At 37.4% G+C, this 24,434-nt stretch overlaps 2 protein-coding genes across 2 annotated transcripts; one reads left to right on the forward strand and one right to left on the reverse strand.

Annotated features, from left to right (window-relative positions):
* The first annotated feature begins 364 nt into the window (after positions 1-364).
* Positions 365-3,433, forward strand: LOC140802887 (uncharacterized). The gene is made up of 3 exons (XM_073158506.1): positions 365-919; positions 1,346-2,395; positions 2,867-3,433. The coding sequence occupies exons 1-3, from the start codon at positions 365-367 to the stop codon at positions 3,431-3,433; spliced, it is 2,172 nt and encodes a 723-aa protein (XP_073014607.1).
* A 19,010-nt stretch (positions 3,434-22,443) lies between these two features.
* On the reverse strand, positions 22,444-24,189 carry LOC140803927 (bidirectional sugar transporter SWEET14-like). The gene is made up of 6 exons (XM_073159766.1): positions 24,054-24,189; positions 23,760-23,796; positions 23,456-23,666; positions 23,203-23,364; positions 22,951-23,070; positions 22,444-22,868 (listed from the first exon to the last, which is right to left on the reverse strand). The coding sequence occupies exons 1-6, from the start codon at positions 24,085-24,087 to the stop codon at positions 22,581-22,583; spliced, it is 852 nt and encodes a 283-aa protein (XP_073015867.1). The 5' UTR covers positions 24,088-24,189; the 3' UTR covers positions 22,444-22,580.
* Between the last annotated feature and the right edge of the window lie 245 nt (positions 24,190-24,434).

Below are 24,434 nucleotides of genomic sequence, written 5' to 3' on the forward strand. Positions count from 1 at the left end.
CAGGAAATTGGAGCTTGGAGAAGTTAAACCAACTACTATCACCCTACAGCTTGCAGACAGAAGTCTCACATATCCACGTGGGGTCGTCGAGGATGTACTGGTAAAAGTAGATAAATTTATTTTTCCTGCTGACTTTGTGATTTTAGATATGGAAGAGGATCATGATGCTCCATTGATCTTTGGGAGACCATTCTTGGCGACTGGAAGGGCATTGATCGATGTTCATAAGGGTGAACTCACCTTGCGAGTTGGTGGTGAAGAAGTTATTTTTAACATCTATCACGCCATGAAGGGATCCAATGAGGTAAGCACTTGTAAAAGCATTAATGTTATAAACTCATGTATGTCTCTTGATTGTGCAGGAATGAGAGATCCCTTGGAGAGCTGTCTGATAGGTGCGGCAGGAACTGTCGATGAAGATAATTGGGAAGTGAAAGAGCAATTAGTGGCTCTTGATGCGCTGCCAAAAGAAAAGAGAAAAGATGCACCGCATGATGAGCTGAATGTGAATGAGAAACTAGAGGTAAAACCACCTTCCCCTGATTTGAAGGAGTTGCCAAGCCACCTGTGCTATGCATTTTTAGGTGAGAAGTCGACGTATCCGGTAATTATCTCTTCCTCCCTTTCATGTGATGAAAAAGATAAATTACTGAGAGTGCTGCGAAAGTATAAAACTGCTTTAGGATGGTCGATTTCTGATATTAGGGGAATTAGCCCCACTATATGCATGCATAAAATTTTGATGGAGGAGACGTATACCCCTTATGTGGATCACCAGAGGAGGTTGAACCCAGCAATGAAAGAGGTTGTGAAGAATGAGGTACTGAAATTGTTAAATGCTGGTGTAATTTATGCTATTTCTGACAGTAGCTGGGTATCTCCTGTGCAAGTTGTACCAAAAAAGGGTGGGATGACAGTGGTCAAAAATGAAAATGATGAGTTAATATCTACTCGTACTGTAACTGGTTGGCGAGTATGTATTGATTATAGAAAGTTGAACAATGCCACACGAAAAGATCATTTTCCATTGCCTTTTATTGATCAGATGCTTGATAGACTTGCAGGTTATTGTCACTACTGTTTCTTAGATGGATATTCAGGTTATAATCAAATTGCCATAGCACCAGAAGATCAGGAGAAGACAACATTCACATGCCCCTATGGCACGTTTGCCTTTAGAAGGATGCCTTTTGGACTATGTAATGCACCTGCTACTTTTCAGAGGTGTATGATGGCCATTTTTGCAGACATGGTGGAGGACATCATGGAAGTCTTCATGGATGACTTCTCGGTATTTTGCTCTTCTTTTGATCACTGTTTACATAACCTATCCCTTGTTTTGCAGAGATGCCAAGAAAAGAACCTAGTTCTTAACTGGGAGAAGTGTCACTTTATGGTCCAAGAGGGCATTGTTCTTGGACATAAAGTATCTTCCAAGGGATTAGAGGTTGACAGAGCCAAGGTGGTTGCAATTGAAAAACTCCCTCCGCCAAAGAACATCAAGGGAATAAGGAGCTTCTTAGGGCATGCCGGGTTTTATCGTAGATTTATCAAAGATTTTTCTGAGATTACTAAACCTCTGTGTAATTTGCTTGAAAAAGAATCCACCTTTATTTTTGATGATGATTGTCTGCAGGCATTTGAGAAGATCAAGAAAGCATTGGTTACTGCACCAATTATGATAGTGCCGGACTGGGGGCAGCCCTTTGAGCTGATGTGCGATGCAAGTGACTATGCCGTGGGTGCTGTTTTAGGCCAACGACGGGAAAAGATGTTTAGATCAATCTACTATGCAAGTCGAACCATGGATGCTGCACAACAGAATTACACAACTACTGAAAAGGAGATGCTTGCTGTAGTATTCGCATTTGACATGTTCAGACCCTACTTGGTTGGTACAAAGGTAATTGTTTTCACTGACCATGCAGCTATTCGATACCTTTTTGCCAAGAAGGATGCCAAACCACGCTTAATAAGGTGGATCTTGTTGCTCCAAGAGTTTGATTTTGAAGTGAAGGATAGGAAAGGGTGTGAAAATCAAGTGGCTGACCACTTGTCAAGACTTGAGCTAGAAGTAAAGGAAGAAGAGGGAGCTATACAAGAGACATTTCCAGATGAGCAGCTTTTTGAGGTAAACTCTGTACTCCCGTGGTTTGCTGATATTGCTAATTTTTTGTCTTGCGGCACTCTTCCCCCAGATTTGAGCTATCATCAGAAGAAGAAGTTTGTCCATGATATAAAGTTCTTCTATTGGGACGATCCGTTCGTGTATAAGAGGTGTGCTGACCAAGTGATTAGGAGGTGCGTGGAAGGTCTTGAAGCACAACAAATTTTGGAGAAGTGTCATTCTTCACCATATGGTGGACATTTCGGAGCATCACGAACAGCAGCTAAGGTATTACAATCTGGTTTTTACTGGCCTAGTTTGTTTAAGGATAGTTATACCTTAGTGAAATCATGTGATAGATGCCAAAGGTTAGGAAACATCTCTAGGCGTCACGAATTACCACTGACAAATGTTTTGGAAGTGGAGCTTTTTGACGTTTGGGGCATAGATTTCATGGGACCTTTTCCCCCTTCCTCTGGCTATTCTTACATTCTGTTAGCTGTTGATTATGTGTCGAAATGGGTGGAAGCAATCGCCACCAGTACTAATGACTCTCATGTTGTAGCGAAATTCGTACAGAAAAACATTTTCACCAGGTTTGGAACACCGAGGGCCATCATAAGTGATGAAGGTACACATTTTTGCAATAGAATCTTCAACTCACTATTGGCCAAATACAATGTGAAGCACAAGGTGGCACTAGCATATCATCCACAGTCAAATGGACAAGCTGAAGTATCCAACCGGGAAATTAAGCAGATACTGGAAAAGACTGTCAACACAAACCGGAGGGATTGGGCATTGAAGTTGGATGATGCGCTATGGGCTTACAGAACTGCATTCAAGACGCCTATTGGGATGTCTCCCTACCGGCTAGTATTTGGAAAAGCATGCCACCTACCATTGGAGTTGGAGCATAGGGCATTTTGGGCCGTGAAGAAGTTGAATTTTGATCTGAAAGCGTCTGGCGAGGTTAGAAAATTGCAATTGAGCGAGATGGACGAATTCCGAAATGACGCCTATGAGAATGCCAAGATCTACAAAGAACAGACTAAGAAGTGGCATGACAAACTCATAATTCGAAGGGAGCTAAAACCAGGACAACAGGTACTGCTGTACAACTCTCGTCTGAAGTTGTTCCCTGGTAAGCTAAAGTCACGATGGTCAGGGCCATTTGTCTTGGAAACGGTGTCCCCCTATGGAGCCGTCGAGCTAAAGTGCAATGACGGACGAACTTTTAAAGTAAATGGACAGCGGGTTAAGCCTTATTATGGGACTGAAGCAAGAAATATCGACAGTTACAAGTTAAAAGTCATGGATAAGTAAAACTTGTAGCCGATGATGAAAACTGAATTGCAATCCTGATATTCATATGTCACAACTATTTTGCACTGTCGTGTTTGTTGATATTATCGTTGTTTAGAGACAAGTTGCATGCCTGTGATGCTAAATAGATGAGGAGGATCTGATTTTTGGTAATTCTTACATGACATTGGTTGACACTTTTGCAATCATAGAAATGAGCTAGGCAGTGTTTCACAATATCCTTGGGCCTGTGTTTCTTGTTTACTGTCAATTGTAGCCCTTTGAGCTTCAAGTTAATTGAGATGCTTAAATTTTCTTCGTGCACCTATTTCATATATCATTTTTATTGAAAATTGCATGTGATTGGTTTGTATGAGTTGACTAATGGATTGACGGAAGTCTAGAACTTGTTTAAACACTTTTCGAGGCAAAATACGGATAATATGTGACATAGGAATGATTTAGGCGATCTTTGGAAACCGTTTTGAGCCTTCGAGCCTACCAAATGAACATGATATGTCCTTAGTGCCCCATTTTGAGCCGACTAAAAATCAAGTGGTGTGTGTCAATGACACACAATTAGCCCCCACTTGTATCTATTCTACATCCCACAACAACTACCTAATGAAGCTTATACACTTACTGTCTTACCCAATTTTGAGAGAAATAAGTTCATGGGTGTTGGAATGATTCAAATGCTCCTTGAAGGGGAAAGAAAAAGTTAAATGTGCTGAAAGGAGTTCAAAAGAAAAAAAAAAAAAATTGGGAAATGAAGGACATGAATGAAAAGAAAACAATAAAGTGGGTGTTGGTTGAAAAGACAATGAAATGAGTGAAGTTGATGAAGTTCAAATATTTCTCTCAAATTTTGATTTCCATACTTTTATTGTAGCCGTGAGCCGTGGCCTAACGTTACAAGCCTACAAGACCTATTAACCTTGTCACATTTATCCAATATACTAGTGGAGAAAAGTTGTTCAAATCAAGCCTATGGATACCTGAAATTCATTGTCAATGAGTATAAACTTTAATCACTTGCTTGCATGCATCTCATTTTGTGATTCCAGCTTTGGCATATTTGTGTTGATCATCTTTCGAGCCAAATAATCACCGAAAAAGTCCTATGTAATCTGTGAATGCAAATTTTTATGTTGATGATGTGTAAGTTGAACTGAACTGAGGATTTCTTGATTCTGTAAGGCGAATGGGCATTACAACTCTATTTGAGCATTCGATGGGGTAAACGAACATTGACATATCACACACACACGTGACTCTTGGGAAATCATGAATTACATTAAAATAGATAAGTCTGAGGCCAATATCACTTTTTGCGAATCCATGACTGTTGAGAGTTTCATTATTTAGTAATTGACTTCTTGTTTTTATTCTATTTTGCTCGGGACTAGCAAAAGTTCAAGTTTGGGGGGTTTGATAAGTGCAAGTTTTGCACTTAATTTATATTAGAATCCATTTTGAATTATGCTTGTTTCGAACAGAATTATGCGTTTTTTTGGTTTGTGTTTGTTGTCATTTCAGGAATGGTGAAAATAGCGATCACGAAGCCAAGTGAACCAAGAGAACAATGAATTGCCATGAATCCTCGGACAGAACCTCGCGCGCGCCCGCGCGAGTTCACGCGCAGCCGCGCGCAATGAGATGCATGATGATCGACAGTGGTACGCGCGCCACAGCGCCAAAACACGCGCTATCGCGCGCATAAAGATGCAGCAGAAAACCTGAGAGCAGCGCGCGCCAGCGCCAGATCTCGCGCACCCGCGCGCACAGACCCGCCACTTCATGCGCCACCGCGCGCGCGCCGCGTCCAGAAAAGTATAAAATGCGCGAATCGTCTAGGTCAAAGAGGAGAGCAGCCGTCACCATTGAAACACACGAAATTACACCTTCTTGGGAAGAAAAAGAGGTGAGAAACGGAGCGCATACACGGGACAGAGATTCAGAGTGCGAAGAATAATCGCAAACACGAAGAGCGACGGATCTGGGGACAGAGACGACACTTCGGATTTGTTATCTTTCCTTTTGTTTCTTCGTTTTAGTGCGTAGCGATGTCTAGAGTCATAAACATGTCTTGTTTTCTCTTGGATTTCGTGATGAACTAATCTCCTATTCTAGAGAATGACGTAGCTTTGTGGACACGATAATTTGACGTGGTTATTTTATTTGATTGAATTCCATTTTATGTTTGCTTGTGTTCTCTGTATTTAATGCACTGCAATTTACTGGCCATAAATTGTTTGTTATTTGATTAATTCTACAACTCGGGAGAGAAACTAGGATTATAGATCATTAGAACACAACGTTAAATGTTTATAGCGTTCGGAAGGCGTATAACTTTAGCGAGGCTTAGTAAGAACATTGTTTGCATTTATCCTTTAAACTTAGATTTTTATTAGGAATAATAAAAGTGAAGTTTAATCGGTACACTTTATTCGTCACTTGGGAAAGGGGAATAAAACAATTAAGTGTTCTTGGCCATTAAACGATTGGAATTCAGGAATAATAATTCAACTGTGAATAATTGTCGTGGAAACTTTGCGAAATCATTTCTCTAGATATTTTATCTCATTGGTACTTCTCAATTCGGTGATTTAATTGAGTCATTGTTTTCTAGCTATTCAATTAAACAAACCAATTTGATTATTGATTTTTCTAAATAAAGTTTTGGCTATTTTAATTACAAGAATTGATATACATTTTTATACACACTCCTCGTGGGAACGATATCTGTACTCTAACCAGTACTAAAACTTGGCACCGTATACTTGCGGTAGTGAAAACACGCAACAGTAGACCAGCAGACCAGAACAACAGAATAACTTATCAGTAGCTGTTGTTCTAGTAAAACTAAACCAGTAGAAAATGGATAACAATACAAAACCAGTAGAGAACGTTTTCTAACGTTGCTATCTTAATTGTTACCGTTAAAGAGTTCCTAGTACTAGTATTAATTGCAGCATTAAATAATATACGGAGTCATTTAATGCATATTACCCAATTAAGTATAAAACAAGACTGATTGTTTTATAGCTTTTCTGCAGGAACTTGTTTCGGTAATAAAGCTGATTGTATCAGTTATCTGAAGACTTCTCTGATTGTGAACGTTGAACTCAGTCGATTATATATACTTGGATCAAATCCTTGTTCGACACGACACTTCGCATAATATCATTTTCAAGGAACAAAGCTACTCTCTTATCAGACGAATATCAGAATTCCTTGAGCATTTAAAAAGTTCAACACAAAGAAAAGTAGCACACGCTTCATAGCTTGTATCTGATCTTCTAAAGATCATTCTGTGCTACTAATTCTTACACTCTTCACAATCTTTACATCACTTATACTTTATCAGAAGAATCTGTAATCTGAAAAGAGTCTTTTCAGAACTTTGTGTTTCGCATTTTTGTGAGTTGAGAAACTAAGAGTTTCAGTAGGCTGAGGTGTAATCCTTCTGTAGTGGGTGTGTACAAGTGTTGTACTGTAATATCCAAAGTCTTTTAGTTATACCTTCTGGAAACAGAAGAAGGGGAGACGTAGAAGAGTTTATCTTCGAACTTCCATAACAACTGCTGTCTACTGCTTTATTGTTTTTCAACTACTTCATCAGATTGTTTCCGCACGTTTTACTATAATTAGGTGAAAGTATTCGCAAAAGATCAACTACTATCCTTAACAGGATTTTAGTACCTCATCAGAACGAAAAACGAGTAGAGTTTATTCACCCCCCCTCTAAACTCAACTTCGATCCTCAACAATTGGTATCATAGCAGGTTATTCTTGTTTGTGAAAAACTACAATAAATGGCACACTTCAGCAAGATCCCTATGTTCTCTAAGGAAGATTTTGACGACTGGAAGATAAGAATGCAAGATCATCTTGTAGCACAAGATGATGACATGTGGTATGTCATCACAGATGGTCCACTGAAAATCTTAAAGCCTAACACAGCTGTTGCTGTTACTGACGGTGCACCACAGATGGTCGAAAAATCAAGAAGTGAATGGACCAGTGAAGATAAGAAAAAGGCCAATCTTGATAATGTGGCGAAGGATATATTGTATAAAACTCTCGACAAGAACACTTTCAGCAAGATTAAAATGTGTTCTACTGCAAAGGATATTTGGGAAAAGCTCATCCAGATATGTGAAGGAAATGAGCAAACGAAAGAAAATAAACTGTCTGTAGCAATGCAGAAGTTTGAAAATCTGAAAATGAGAGCAGGTGAAACTCTAAATGAGTTTGATGAAAGATTCAGTAGCTTGATCAATGAGCTAGCTGCTCTGGGTAAAGAGCATAGCAACAGAGAAATAGCCCTCAAGGTGATGAGAGCCTTACCCAGAGAATGGGATGTTAAAACAATGGCTATGAGAGTATCCAAAGACTTGAACAAGTTGGAACTGCACGACTTATTTGCAGATCTGAAGGCCTACGAGTTCGAATTGGAAGTAAGAAGTGGAGAAGAGCCTTCAAGCCTACCCACCAAGGCTCTTGCTGCTACTGCTACTGCTTTTACTGCTACTGCCTCTACCTCTTCTACTGCTGCTGCAGTTGTACCTCAGGCATTACCGACTGTGATCATTGATAATACAATGGAGAAGAATGCTGAACAAATCAGTAGTGATGCTATGTCCTTATTTGTAAAGAAATTCTCCAGGTTCATGAAGAAGAACCATCGAACCTATCAGGGTCCCAATCGCAACTTCAAGAAAGATTCACCATCTGGTGATATGGGATGCTTCAACTGTGGAAAGATAGGTCACTTCATTGCAGATTGTCCTAAACCAAAGAAGGATGATCAAAAGAGAAAGGATCACAAAAGGAATGAAAAAGTCCAGAAGAGATCGAAAAGCGATGATTGCCGAAGAAAGCAAATATAAGTGGGCGGACTCTAGTTCTGAGTCATCTGACTCAGAAAGTCATTCCAGTGATAGTGATGCAGAAGAAGTCAAATGTCTAATGGCAGACAATGACTCAACCTCGACATCTGGAGAGGTATTTGATTTTGACTCTAATGATTTTACACGAAATGACTTGATTGATGCAATGCATGAAATGGTAAAAGAGTATTCCAGACTTTCTCAATCATTTGAAGAAGTTAAGATTGAAAATCAGAACTTAAAGAATCAGAGCAGTAAGTTAACTTGCTTGCAAGTAGACAGCTGCAATGATTTACAAGTTAAGATGAGTAAATTAATAACCGAGAATGAAAGAACCAAAGCAGATTACCAGAAGGTGCTTTCTGAAAACCAGAAGTTGTCGCTACTAGTAAATGCTTGGAACAAGTCTTCTGTTTCATTGGAAAAGATGCAAGAATTACAAAAACAGTCAGGAGATAGGAGTGGTCTCGGTTTTTGTAATAATGAAGGCACTTCTGAAACGAATACTAAGCCAACACTGGATATGTGCAAAGGGAAATACATTCATTTTGTGAAATCCAGTGTGGTACAGGAACCAGAAGTACCTACTGCTTCAGTTGAAAGGAATGTAAATCTGACGAACAAAAGAATGCACTATGGTCTGGGTTACGTTAAACCTAAGGAAAAAGTTGACCAGAGTTCTAGATTCAGAAAAGAATTCAACTCTGGAAGACAACATCCTATGAAGGTTATAAACTACCAGTACTACAACTCTAAACCTGTTCAGAAGAGATACAGACTGGAAAACAGAAACAGAAGGGAATAACAACATTTTGGTATGCATACTGTTAGAAATAACAGACCTTCTGTTGCACACACATCTTTGGATACCCGAAGTAAAAAGTCACCAAGAATTGTACAAATGTGGGTTCCCAAAGGACTGATAAGGCTTGGACCCAAATAGATTTGGGTACCAGTTACTAAAATTTGTGTTTGAAGGAACAGCAGAAGGAAGCAGAAATCAGTAACTCTACATGGTATCTGGACAGTGGATGTTCCAAACACATGACTGGACAAAGAAACCTACTTTCCGAGATAGTGAGCTGTACTGGACCAAAGATAACTTTTGGAGACAACTCAAAAGGTAAAACCATGGGTAAGGGTAAGATTATCCATGGTAATATAACTATTAATGATGTGTTATTAGTTGACAATCTTTGTTACAATCTAATCAGCATTAGTCAACTTTGTGATAATGGGTATTCTGTGGCTTTTCAAAAGCATTCATGTATAGTTAGAGATTCTGCTGAAACTACTGTGTTAACCGGAAAGAGAGAAGGCAATACTTACAGAGTCTCTTGGAACTCAAATCATGTCAATACTCTACATGCTTAGTTGCTTCTCTTAGCAATAAACACTGGCTATGGCACAAGAAACTGAATCATCTGAATTTCAAGTCAATCAATTATCTCAAGAAACAGAATATAGTTGATGGATTACCTGACATTAATTTCGTTAAAAATCATGTTTGTTCTGCTTGTCAGCTTGGGAAACAGATAAGATCCAGTTTCAAGACCAAAGATAGCAAATCAACTTCAAGATGTCTGGAACTACTGCATATGGATCTATTTGGTCCTATCCCCATCATGAGCTTAGGGGGAATGAAATATACTCTCATTGTTATTGATGATTTTTCTAGATTCACTTGGGTAATCTTTCTCGCAGGAAAAGATCAAACCAGTAGTCTCTTGATCAAGCTTCTGAAAAGGATTCAAATGAAAAATCTACTACCATCATTAAAATCAGAAGTGATCGGGGCACTGAATTCACTAACAAGTATCTTGAGTTATATTTGAATGAGCAGGGGATTCATCATGAATATTCAGCTGCCAGAACTCCTCAACAAAACGGAATAGCTGAGAGGAGAAATAGAACTCTAAAAGAAGCAGCTAGAACAATGCTAGCAGATGCAGACATTTCTCAGCGCTTCTGGGCTGAAGCTATCAATACTGCTTGTTACACGCAAAACAGATCTATGGTCAACAAAAGACACAACCAGACTCCTTATGAAATATGGAAAGGGAAGAAGCCCAATGTATCTTATTTTCATGTGTTTGGTTGCAAATGTTTTGTACTAAATAATGGAAAAAATCATTTGACGGCATTTGACTCAAAATCAGATGCTGGAATATTTCTTGGTTATTCTGCTGTAAGCAGAGCTTTTAGAATCTTCAACAATAGAACTCTTAATGTTGAAGAATCGATTCATGTTGTCTTCGATGAAGACAGCAGTGCTGAAATTTCTAACATATCTGATTTAAGTAACAGGTTAGAGAGGATTCACTTGGAAATTGACAGTGAAGATGATGTAGAAGCAAATACCAAGGATCTTCAAAATCCAGAACCAGACATTCCAATAGTGGAACCAAAAGTACAGAATTTGGATCTACCAATACCAGCAGAAGATGTTCAAGAACCTACTACTGGTTCTGTAGAAGACAATCTTAACATATCAAATCAGGAAGATGTCCATTCAAATCCGTTTATCTGGAGAAAATCTCATCCTCCATCATTGGTTATTGGTAATCCAGCATCGCCGTTGAGAACCAGAAGGCAAATGCTTAATGAATACATGCATGCTGCTTTTATATCTCAGGATGAACCATAGAAGATTGAAGAAGCTCTTCTGGATCCTAGTTGGATTGAAGCCATGCAAGAAGAGCTGAATCTATTCAAACGTAATGAAGTTTGGTTTCTAGTACCTAGACCATCTCATCAAGCTGTCATTGGAACTCGGTGGGTATTCAGAAACAAACTAAATGAAGAAGGCACAGTGGTGAGAAATAAAGCTAGATTGGTAGCTCAAGGCTTCAGACAAGAAGAATGCATAGACTTTGATGAGACTTATGCACCAGTAGCAAGGCTCGAAGCAATCAGAATATTCTTAGCCTTTGCTGCTTTCTAGAATTTCAAAGTATATCAAATGGATGTGAAAAGTGCTTTTCTAAATGGTCTTTTACAAGAAGAAGTACACGTCGAACAACCTCCAGGTTTTATCGATCATTTCTCTCCGCATCATGTATTTAAATTACACAAAGGATTATATGGTCTAAAACAGGCACCTAGAGCTTGGTATGACACTCTATCACAATTTCTTATTGATCATGATTTTACCATCGGAGTAGTAGATAAAACTTTATTTACTTTAGTCAAGAATAAGCACATTCTTTTAGTACAGATCTATGTTGATGATATTATTTTTGGGTCAACTAACCCCAAATTATGTGCAAAGTTTGGAAAATTGATGCATGATAAATTTGAAATGAGTATGATGGGAGAATTAACATTCTTCCTAGGATTACAGATTAAGCAATCAGAGACTGAAATCTTTATAAATCAAGCCAAGTACACCAAGGAGCTTCTGAAAAAGTTTGGAATGGAAGCATGCTCTGCTGCTTCTACTCCAATGAGCTCATCTATTAAGCTTGATAAAGATGAAAGTGGTATTCCAGTAGAGGTAACTCAGTATCGAGGTCTTATTGGTCTTTATTATATTTAACTGCCAGTAGACCAGATATCATGTTTGCTGTTTGCATTTGTGCTAGATTTCAATCTAACCCCAAACAATCTCATTATATTGCTGCTAAACGTATTTTGAAGTACTTGAAAGGAACTCAAAACGTCGGCTTATGGTATCCCAATGATTCATCGTTAAATCTTATTGGATATTCAGATGCTGATTATGCAGGTTGCAAACTAGACCGAAAAAGCACAAGTGGTTTTTGTCAATTTCTTGGTGATAGGCTGATATCCTGGTTTAGCAAGAAAGATGCTTCCATAGCCACATCTACTGCAGAAGTAGAATATCTGGCTGCTGGAAGCTGCTGCTCTCAGATACTGTGGATTCAACAACAGTTAAGAGACTACGGGATTCAAGCCTCCGAATCACCTATATTCTGTGACAATACCAGTGCAATTGCAATCACACAAAATCCAGTACTTCATTCCAGAACGAAGCACATAGACATCAGACATCACTTTATTAGAGATCATGTACAGAAGAAGAACATTCGTCTGGAATATGTTTCTACTGATCAACAAGCAGCAGATATCTTCACGAAACCCTTACCAGAAAATAAGTTTTCTTACTTTCGTAATTCTCTTGGTTTAATAGATTTAACTTGACTATTTTCTGATATCTTAGTTAAACTTCTATTATTACTTGATTGTTATCGCATTGAACTAACAGTAAGATATTTGCAGAAAAGCAGAAGAGAAAAGTCAGATAAGCAAACTGGAATTTTATTAGAAACCATTTCAGTACTTTACACGATGCAAAAGTAAAAACAGTAGATCTTCTTTGCTATTTAACCAGTAGCGTTACATGTAGCGTTTGTCTTCTGTAATAGGAGCTCTCTGATATTCGCTTGCAAAGTACTTCAACAGGAAAAAGATGGTCTTCTTCGAAGAAGTAGGCCTAGAAAGAATCTAGCAAGCTTAGGTCTTGTCAGCACTAATGTAATTTTTAGATGCCTTACAGGGCATCAGAGAGGATTTCAGCATCATCAATCCACCAGCACTCTCTTATTGCATTAGCATGCTCCTGGAAGAAATCGATGCTATATTTCAAACTCAATCGAAGCAAAAGATCTGCTTGACTGTGGAAACTACAACTCCAGGAGTGTATTTCAGGGATCATTACGAAATTTATGACACCCTCAAACTTCTCTCTGGACAATTTTGCTTCATCTCCTGAATCAAACTCCAACTCTCTTTTTACTTGAGTTTTCATTGTTTTTGTTTAACTTCGTTCAAGCTTTGCAGGTATTTATAGAGGGAACAAAGACTCTTGTGAATCGCAAGATTGCGACTGTTCATTTTCAACGGCTCAGATTGAGATATGGCCAAGAGTCACTTGTCGCAATTATGACTACTTATTAATTGCATTTACCGAGGGGGAACAGTATCTTAGTCAGACTAAGAGTTTGACACCTTTTCAGAAAACAGATAGGATGTCTGTCTTTTCGATAAAACTACAAGTCTGCTGGTTTTGACAAAGTGCTCACATATTTCAGCACCCTGAAACTTCCAGCAGACGTTATCATAAAATGACAAATCCTTTTCTGATTTCTTTTAGTAACCGTCTGGACAGCCCGCTCTTTTTCAAAATTTTCGAAATCATTCGTCTTTCTGACAGTTTCTGCAAAACTTTTCAAACACTCAACCAAAAACATACTGACACGTGTCTTTATGTTTATTTGACGGCTGTATATCTATTTCAAACTTCACATTTTCACCTTTACTGTTTCATAACTATCGCTATTCAGCTACTGCTTTCTCTCTATCATCACTAACTACTGCAAAATTTTTCTGATCTCATCTGCATACAGAAATGGCTGGAGCATACACTCTTAACGCTTATCAAGTTAACTTTGCTTCGGTTCTCAACATCAAGGATGAGAATCTCTTGAAAATGTTTCAGGATATTGAGAAATCGGGACTCCGGAAATTCCTGGAAGCACCAGCAGTTATCTACAAAAATGCTCTCCTGGAATTTTACGCTAAAGCAACAGTGCATGAAGGAAGGATTGTTCATACTCAAGGAGATGCTTCTATCTCCATTGATGCCGCACATCTAGGAGCAACCTTCCTTCTTCCACTTTCGGGTACGTCTGAACTCTCTGATATTTCCAAGACAGATATGTCTGTTGCACTCAGCAACTTCTCAGCATCTGGAGAAGAAGTGTCTCCTTCCTGTCACAAGAAATTGCTCAAAATAGAGTATCAAATTCTGGCCGATATTGTGGCTAAAGCTATTTTGATCAAAGCTGTCACCTTTGACAAGTTGACGAAGGAGAAGATTCAAGTAATGACTGCCATCACCAAGGGGATTAAGGTGGACTGGAGTCATTTTATTTTCAGAATTATGAAGGATATGGTTGTCAGGAGAAGTTCTGGTTTGGCGGTTCAGATCAGTGTTTTGCTCAAGGATGCTGGTTTCGCATCTACCAGTGATCTCGATGCTACTTCCATTACCATGATTGATGCAGCAAATGTATTGGCTCTAAGGCCTAAGCCAACAGTGGCGGAGTTTGTTGCGATGAAGAAAGAAATTGGGGAAACTGCTTCAGAGGCTCCCAAACCTCAAAAGAAAATTTCAAAGAAACGATTGATTATTTCAACGGATTCAGATAAAACAGCATCAGAAGAGTCTGCTGCTGCTGTTCAACCAGCAGTGCCAACCCCAGCCAAGAAGAAACCGCGCACCATTCTTAAGATTAAAAAGACAGCATCACTGTCTGAAATTGAGAAAGTACCTATTCGACAGGTCTTTCCAGAAGCGGATCCTTCTGCTCGATCAACTGCTTCTTCGACTGCACACGCTACTGCGTCCATTTCAGCACCTTCTACTGATACTGCTTTTAAGCGAACATCTGGAATCGTTATTCGGGAACCAGCGAGCGGGTCTTCTGCTTTCCGACCTATTGCGCCTATTTCATCTTCTGACAAAGGCAAAGGGAAAATGGTGGAAGAACCACCTGTTTTTAGTCACAAAACCACTGTCACCACCGGCGTTGATCTTCATCTAGCAGAGATTGAGACCTCTGCAAATGATGACATGAATTTCTTTGATGAATGGCATACTGTCCGTTTGTTTCATTCCTTTGCTTACTTCAAAACAAAAGGGGCTTATGGCAAAATGATGAATGCGGAAAAGAGAATTTTTCAGCTGGCAAAAACAGAAAATGTCATCGAGGCCTTGCGCAGAAGGAACTTCATCCTCGATCAGCTGAAATGTCAGAAATTAGAATCAGTTCTGAAAGTTCTTCAATCGAATTTTGATTCTGCCATTCCTACTGCTGTTCAGGATCAAAATGTTATTATGATTCTATCTGACAGATTAAAACAGATGAATGAGCAACTTCTTGCTCAAGAACAAGGCTTTGAAGAGCCTATTGTCTATCATGTTGGCCTTGTCCCAATCTTTCAACAGAATCAGACAGTCGAGGAAAGGACTATAGCCTCCCCAAAGGCTTCTGCTCTTAGTACTCCTGCATCTCCAGCTAGGCCCATTCCGTCATCATCGCTATTGTCCGTGCATGAACTGGCTTCGGTTGAGGAAGTCATTGAATCAATTATCCCCTCAGTCTCCACTACTCAAGAAGCAGCACCGGATACTTCGTTGCCACCCTCTGATTCTCCTACCCCAGGGCAACAATTAGCAGAACCAGATGCTACTTCTTTACTGCCGAATTTAAAGATGTTTTCTGCTGCTCATCAAGCAGAAATGAACGTTCTTCTGGAACAGCCTTCTGCACCTTCTACTGAAGCACCTTCATATTCACAGGCTGTTATTGCACCTACGGAAGAAGCTTTGGCCTCTGACTTGGCCGTTCCTACTGAAGAAATTGCTCTTCCCCTGGTTGTTGTTGAACCTACTGTTTCTGCAATTCCAGCAGAAAGCACAACAGACCCTGCTCCTTCTACTGCATTGATGGATGCTCCTCCTGTTTCTACTGCGTTGACTGTCTCCCTCCCTGTTTTGACTGCGACGAATTCTCGTCTTTCTGAGATCAAACAACGCATTCTTGCACGAACCCCTTCCCCGGAATTAGATGCATTCAACCTGGAACATCAGATTCAGTGTCTACAAACCGACCTCAACAACATCTCTGATTTAGTGAAACGTATGTCTTGTGAAAACCTTGCGGAATTCAGTGGTGCTAAATCTTTCCGAGAGCGAATGGGGAAATACATCTATCTCACTAAGGAGACCACGTACAAGATGTATGCTGAAACCTCCGTTTTCAGACAAGCTATATCAAGAACTCATACCGCCATCATGCTTGCTCAAAATGATATACTCACTCGAATCACTGAGCATGATGATCTCTTTCGATCACTCTCTACTTCTGTGGAACTTTTGGATGCCAAGATTGACTCTCAAAATCAATCTATCACTGCCTTAGATAATTGCATCTCTTCTCAGACCCCGTATCTGGAGAAGCTAACCGATGGCATTCAAAATATTTCCGGCAGACTGAATGATCTCTTTACCCATGTGGTTGCCGCTGATGCCAAAAAGGGGGAAGATAGAGGAGATAGAGGAGATCAAGCAGGAGCTAGGCAAACAGAAGATGAGGCTGAACCTTCTAACAGAAGAGATCAAGAACCTCAAAATGAAGAAATCATTTACAGGGACATTGGAATCGATTGATTTGTTTAGTTTAATGCGTTATTAACATTATCCGTTTGTTTAAATGATTATCTGTTTTACTTAACGACTTTCTAATGTTTAGGTTTTGGCATCACCACAAAGGGGGAAATTGTTAGATATGAATTTTATTGTGGCGATGATAACTAAAACCAGTAGACAAGCAGACCAGAACAACAGAATAACTTATCAGTAGCTGATGTTCTAGTAAAAATAAACCAGTAGAAAAGGGATAACAATACAAAACCAGTAGAGAACGTTTTCTAACGTTGCTATCTTAATTGTTACCGTTAAAGAGTTCCTAGTACTAGTATTAATTGCAGCGTTAAATACTATACGAAGTCATTTAATGCATATTACCCAATTAAGTATAAAACAAGACTGATTGTTTTATAGCTTTTCTGCAGGAACTTGTTTCGGTAATAAAGCTGATTGTATCAGTTATCTGAAGACTTCTCTGATTGTGAACGTTGAACTCAGTCGATTATATATACTTGGATCAAATCCTTGTTCGACACGACACTTCGCATAATATCATTTTCAAATAACAAAGCTACTCTCTTATCAGACGAATATCAGAATTTCTTGAGCATTTAAAAAGTTCAACACAAAGAAAAGTAGCACACGCTTCATAGCTTGTATCTGATCTTCTAAAGATCATTCTGTGCTACTAATTCTTACACTCTTCACAATCTTTACATCACTTATACTTTATCAGAAGAGTCTGTAATCTGAAAAGAGTCTTTTCAGAACTTTGTGTTTCGCATTTTTGTGAGTTGAGAAACTAAGAGTTTCAGTAGGCTGAGGTGTAAGTCCTTCTGAAGTGGGTGTGTACAAGTGTTGTACTGTAATATCCAAAGTCTTTTAGTTATACCTTCTGGAAACAGAAGAAGGGGAGACGTAGAAGAGTTTATCTTCGAACTTCCATAAACAACTGCTGTCTACTGCTTTATTGTTTTTCAACTACTTCATCAGATTGTTTCCGCACGTTTTACTGTAATCAGGTGAAAGTATTCGCACAAGATCAATTACTATCCTTAACAGGATTTTAGTACCTCATCAGAACGAAAAACGAGTAGAGTTTATTCACCCCCCCTCTAAACTCAACTTCGATCCTCAACACTGTTCTTGTTCAATAGTACGTCCAGCACAATGATAAGTGCGGAAACAATCCGATGGAGTAGGGTGAAAAATAGTAATAGCAGTTGGTAATAAAACAGTAGTTGTTTCTGGAAGTTCGAAGATAAAATCTTCTACGTCTCCCCTTCTTCGGTTTCCAGAAGGTATCACTAAAAGACTTTGGATTTTACAGTACAAAACTTGTACACATCCACTTCAGCAGGGCTTATCTCTTGTCTACTTAAACTCTTAGTAACTAAACACAAAGTGACTCAGTATAACAAAGTTCTGGAAAAAACTCTTTTCCAGTTTACAAACTCTTCTCGAAATATAGTAATGTGTATTGCTTGAAGAGATGAAGAAACAATAGTACAAGATGATCTTCAAAGATCATATGTAAAATATGAAGCATGTACTGCTTTTCTGCAAGTTTGAGCTTATAAAATGGTGATTGATTCGCGGTTGCTCAAAGTAGCGTTGGATAGATAAAAGATCAGTGGTCATCTTCAAGTGGTTTTGATCCATATATATAGATAACTTGAATCCAACGTCTATAATAAAAAACGGCTCTTTTGGTGTCTGAAAGAAACAGCTTTATTCCTTAAATGGATCTTGCAAAAAGCTTTCAACACAATCAGTCTTGTTACTTACTAAAATGGGTAAATCGAATTAAATGACTTAGTACAACATTTAATGGTGCAATAAATACTTGTACTCGATAAAGTAACGGTAACATTTAAGATTACTTCCGTTAGTATAGAAGACGTCAAGTTATCTTAATTTCAGACTCGGTTCTGCTTTTGGTTATATAAGTTCTGAAAACTTAGTCCTGCTTTTATATTGTCTACTGATTTTAACTAACAGCCTGCTGGTTTTGATTCGTATCGCCACAATAAATTTAGGTAACAATAAGTTATATGACCAAATATGTTTTTGCCCCAAAAATTTTGATATATCCCCATCTTAAATTTTAAGCATGTAATAAATTATATGTGAGACGTGTGAAGCTTTACTTATATATATAAAAAAAATAATAAGATGTCATAAACAAAAAATATTTAGTTAAAATTATATATAGTACGAAACCATAAGATTGTGCTTTTGCGAATTCACCCTCGTTTCATGGAATTTTATATTCCAAATTCAGATTTTTAAATTATTGTTAAAAATTATGAAATAATATTTTTTTATTAATAAACATGATCGCAATAAAAATAATTGAATCCATATGTTAATAAATTCAAAAATATAATACAACTAGAGAAATATTTCATAAATTTTGAAAAAAACAAAATATCAATTTAAGTTATGTAAATATATTATTGTGTGAGATTTTTAGTCCCCTAATTTTTTTGAATAAAAAAATAGTCATGTAATTATACTCTTTTGATTCGTATTCGAATTTATCGATCTCGAGTCGAACTCGAATCAAATTTATTTTATTCGATAATTCGTGAACTGCTCGCGAGTTTTAATATTTTACTAATATAATAGTATAAATTAAATATATACATTTCGAGCTTTCCAACGTAACAACATGTGTTGATTTAGCTTTGTTGTGTCGGTAGACTTGTCAAATTGGGCAGGCCGGCCCGCTATAAAAATTGAGCGGGTTGAGTTGATAAAATAACCGCCCATTTTGAGGCAGGCCAAATGGACTGAGCCCGTTTGGGTTGCGGGCCAAGACGGGTCGGGCCTAAACGGCGCGGGCTGGCCCGCCAAATTAGGGTAGAATTTCATATTTCTAAGTTTTAAGTTTTTTATCAAAATTGGAATAAGTTTCATGCGCCTCTATGTTTTAGAACAATTATATTGATAATTTACTCTTAGAAAAAATTTGTTGATAATTTACTCTTTAAACAAATATACATAAAGAAAATAAAAAGAGAGAAATTTACAGATATACATAAAGAAAACAAAAGGGAAGAAATTTCTGTAAATTTTATTCATGAATCTTAAAATAATTTTTAAGCATAAAAGTTGTTTGTGAATCTGAGAGCGGTTTCGTTTGAAATTCGACGAGTTGCAGTGAAATTTTGTGGACCCGGCGGAGGTTTGCTAATTATGTATATTATTGAAGACATTATATTTTTTAAAATTTCAATTATGCTATATCTTGTATTATGCCTCTTTATTTAAGTATCCATCAGTTGGACTAGCATCCTTTTGGATTCTATCCAGTGCTGATATTTTTGAGTTTCCCTCTGTTGTTCCTCGTTCTTTTGAATGCAGGTATGATGGGCATGACGATGGTTTATGGTTGCACTGTGTACGATATTCTGGGCCAGGCTGGACATACGAGTGCCCGTATCCTGATTGGGCTTCTCTGGACTAATTCATAGTTTTATTAGTTATGTGTATATTTCATCAAATCTTTTTCAAGTTCTCTTTTAATTTTGAGTGTGTAAAGATTGAAACTTGGACCTAACTCAACCCCAAAAGCTAGCTCAAGGGGGGAGGATTGTCCAAGCCAATATATGCCACTCAAAGGTTAATTATCTAACCGATGTGGGACAATTAACACACCCCTCTCACGCCCAGGAATGAACATCTGGTGCGTGTAGTTTACAAACGACCCAATTATGGGCAGAACGGGTGGCCTAATTATAGGCAGTCCAACACATAACGGTGAAACCCAGGCTCTGATACCATGTAAAGATTGAAACTTGGACCTAACTCAACCCCAAAAGCGAGCTCAAGGGGGGAGGATTGTCCAAGCCAATATATGCCACTCAAAGGTTAATTATCTAACCGATGTGGGACAATTAACAGAGTGTTGCAGGATTAAGTTAAGCAAATTGTCAATTATAAACTGCATATACTGTCAAATGCATTCACCTCATTAATGATATTAAACTGATGTACGAGTTTCCTTTACATAATCAATGTTAATCTTATTCATTCCGAATATGCAAATTTGACATTAAAGGAGATACGCAGCTCTTTTTTTAAGCCATCTTAGCTCACTGGTATATTTCTTGTTATCTTTGGCAGATTCTAGCTTGCCTTACCAGCTGAAACAAAAAGGTGAGTGGTATACTCTTCCTCCACTCCAGTCGACACTTTATAATCCACCAACCGTTCAAACGATTCCGCGATTACAGTATATCCACATATTCTGTTTGAGTATCTCTTTCTGTTGCAACATAGAACCGCAGAAAACCTAAAGCCAAAATATATTTTACACTTGAACTTGCAGGGAGTCTGATCTAATTTACATGTACAGTCATATACTAATCCATTCTACTGCTGGAATTTTCTCACTTCAGATGATTTATGCTTTGATTTGTATCGACATCCCATTTCTTTCTAGACGAACATAATCAGTGATTGTTGTTGGTTTTGCTCACTAGTAAATATTTCTTGTCGTGAACTATTAACTTTACGAGGTAGTATAAATGATCGTCAAATGTGCTGAAATTTGTCATGCAGGTGTTGTCATTTGGACATCTAAGGGTTTCAAGTACATCAGTCCAGTTGACATTTTGTTCTCCTTTTCCTTTCCTTCAATGTGTGGGGAGATATATCTAGACCTTGTAAGTATGATGCAAGTTGAGATTAATTGATAAATGGTGGGCCAACTTTAAGTTGAATTATTTCTACTTTCTAGTCATTCAACACTACACATAGAATCTTAATCAATAGCAATAATTTTGGTGCTGCTGTTTATGTTATCCTTGCAAAATTCTACACAAGGACTAAAATAAACAAGAGCACTAGAGTGCTATATAGTTAGCTGCTTGCTCATTCAAGATAAAAGAAGCTGGCACAAGTGGATAAATTATTATTGTAGATGAAGAAAATTAGTGGGGCTCTTTTGTTATTTCTTTTGTTGCTTACACACAAATTCTCTCCCCTATGACAAGTTGGGGTAAACATGTTTGATTCCCCAATAGTTCTAAAATCATCTGGATTATTTGCGAGGAATTCGAGTTACGAAGAGTCACAAAAATTGCTCGTTGTGGAACGTATGAATATTCGAATTAATACATGGATATCAAATGAACTATGGCATTTAAGATGTCGTATATGTAAGATATTTGAGTTGCACGATAATGATGCAATTCATATGAAAATCGAGAGAGGGGATATGGTAAATTCAAAGGTGTATCTCAATTTGAAAGATCTGAGTTGTGCTATTACGAAAGTATGTTTTCTTCTTCAAACATGAAATTTATTGACCACAAGCGATGAAGTGTGCTTTTCTACTAGAAATATATGTTGAGAAAGAGTCACTTCTAACTAATGCTCGCACTAATTTGAGGAGTGATATCAAATTTCAAAATCTTGTTAAATATTAATTGTGATATATCTTAACTAATACGTCTAAATTTTGTGTCCAATAATGTATTTATTAAAAATATGTATAATCCATGTTATATATATAAAAATTGTAGTTAATATAGACATTTAAATAGGAAACCTGGTTTATTTGAAATCAAATATTTGAAGTGAGTAGGAAAGGTTATGCATGGTTTTAAAAGAAAAGGTAAAATAAGGTGAAATCAAATATAGTAAGCTTGCAACACATGGCTTTAAGCTTCTGCACTTTATTTCCTTTTTAATTTATTTATTATAGAATTATAGTAAGTTCCAATATTGTTGGAAAATATACTAAATTTCCAGTTATCTATTATTTTGTTTTTTTTCTAGCCTCCTGCTGTATTGTCAAGATTTTTAAAGTATGAATGAAATTTATATATTTTTTTATGTCAGATTGATTAATAATAATAATAATAATAATAATAATAATAATAATAATAATAATAATAATGCATCATATCCAATCACAATTCATAGGTTAGACAACAAACATAAACTGATTATTAAGGTCATAAAACATAAATTTAGCTTCATAATATCTTGCATAAAGTAATAGTTTTGATGTTTGGCTAGTCCAAATTAATTAAAATCAATCCATTAATTCATTCGAAGGCTAATTTGCTTCCTCAATCATCGTTTATTTCTTGGCCGGAATTTTCTCTCCGTCCAAATTAAGCACAATATCACCGGCATGACAGGGCGGCACCACCCCCGGAGTTATGTCAGGGCAAAGCTTCGCACTCAGTTTCGCGACGTCGATGACCTGGTCTTTTAACTCAACTGGAATTTTGTGTTCTTCCTGTCCTTTCATCTGGTTTTGTGTTTGTATTTCTACATTTTGCATCGCCACTTTCTTGGCGTTCTTGTATGTTATGTAAAGTATCATTTGGAGCACTCCAAAGCTGAGTCCCAGAACATTAGGAATCTGTAATTCAATTCACAGAAAATGTTATACCAATTAGAACGAACCAACGGCGGTACGATGATATATTTATGTAAATACTTACAGCAATGTTATAATCTTTGCGCAGTAAGCCGTAGAAGAACCACATAACAGCACTCAGTGTGAGGAAAAATGACAGAAAAAATGGCATGAACTCCACACTTTTGGTACGTATAACTTGTCTCTGAAGATGCCAAACAATTTTCCAAATGTTAAGGGACAAATTATTTAATAATAATGTTCATGAATTTATCATGAAAATTTGTATCATATGGTAACTAATAATGATGACATTAGTAAATTAAAGTGAACTCACAACAACAGATAAAGGAGCGACGAATACGCATAACGAGAACACCAGACAAATCCATCCAACAACATTGTCACGATTCAAATCATTTGTTAGAAAATGAGTTAGTAGCACGATCAGACCGAAACCAACGATGTTTACTAGCAGAAGAAGCTTCACTGCTTGTATCTGTATCAGAAATTTAATCAATCTTTCAATACATAATACTGTATATAGAAGTTTAAAATCTGGTGTACATTAATGCAATTTTCTAGTATACCTTTGCTAGTTTTGGTGCGTAAAATATGTAGAGACAAATGTAAACGGTTTGGATGACGCAGCCGACGGAGTTGATGGTAATAAGAAGAGTTGTGTCTGGCTTAAAAAATGCATAATATATCCATAGCATGGCACTGAATAATCCTACCACATAAGGCACACATTGGAACCCTTCAGTTGATTTTTTCTTGTAAATTTTATGAAATGTTGGCCTGCATGCAATCAAGAAAATGTATAATAATTTATTAGTTAATGTAAATGTATAATAAATTGCTACTTCATACAAAATAAAACTGCAGACTCACACAGGTGCGAGGAAAACCATGAAGGAGACAATGTTGCCTGAAAATATAAAGCAAATTTAAGACACTTAGTTATGTAATTAGTTTTATGTTGAAAAAATTGGTAAAAAATGACTCAAACAATTTAATATTGTTATAGAAAGATCATCTGCATGCATGGCACTGATCTTTTACGCATAATTACCCGTTATTTAAGTGCTAAGTTGAATAAAAATAACATGGAGGGAAAGACATTGAAGAACATGTAAGAGATATAGATAATTAAATATAGGATATTATGAAGAAGCTATGTTTTACCAAGAAGGCCAAAAGTAAAAACCAAGTTATTCATATTGAATTTCGACCGAGAAAGGCGTGATCTTTGCAAGTATTACGCCTCTCCGTATGTATATATATCGTGTGTTTGTATATACGTATATAAACTCAATCTCACCCAGCATGAGAGACAATGTTCCATTTGCAACCCTTTATATAGAAGAGTGGTGGCATTAAATTTAGCCTATTTAATTAGCGTAAAAAAATTGTTGAAAAATAATAAGATGCTGCGTTGGTGGGAGGGTGAAATCCAATTTGTTACCCTTTACAGTTGTTAAAGACTGAAGAATGCAGATTTTATTAGTATCCATTATGCTTTTTTCTATCCACAATGCTCCATTTAACCTAATTTGGATGGTTTCT

Source organism: Primulina eburnea, chromosome 10, assembly GCF_022965805.1.
Source record: "Primulina eburnea isolate SZY01 chromosome 10, ASM2296580v1, whole genome shotgun sequence".
NCBI classification, from domain to species: domain Eukaryota; kingdom Viridiplantae; phylum Streptophyta; class Magnoliopsida; order Lamiales; family Gesneriaceae; genus Primulina; species Primulina eburnea.

Bases quoted from the DNA above. Each gene is read 5' to 3' on its own strand.
- LOC140802887 (XM_073158506.1), top strand. From the start codon at position 365: ATGAGAGATCCCTTGGAGAGCTGTCTGATAGGTGCGGCAGGAACTGTC. The intron at 920-1,345 runs GTCAAAAATGAA...CTTGTTTTGCAG, and splicing joins AAAAGGGTGGGATGACAGTG to AGATGCCAAGAAAAGAACCT. The intron at 2,396-2,866 runs GTATTACAATCT...GAAATTAAGCAG, and splicing joins CATCACGAACAGCAGCTAAG to ATACTGGAAAAGACTGTCAA.
- LOC140803927 (XM_073159766.1), bottom strand. From the start codon at position 24,087: ATGAATAACTTGGTTTTTACTTTTGGCCTTCTTG. The intron at 23,797-24,053 runs GTAAAACATAGC...TTATATTTTCAG, and splicing joins TTTTACTTTTGGCCTTCTTG to GCAACATTGTCTCCTTCATG. The intron at 22,869-22,950 runs GTAAGTATTTAC...ATTGAATTACAG, and splicing joins GCAAAGATTATAACATTGCT to ATTCCTAATGTTCTGGGACT.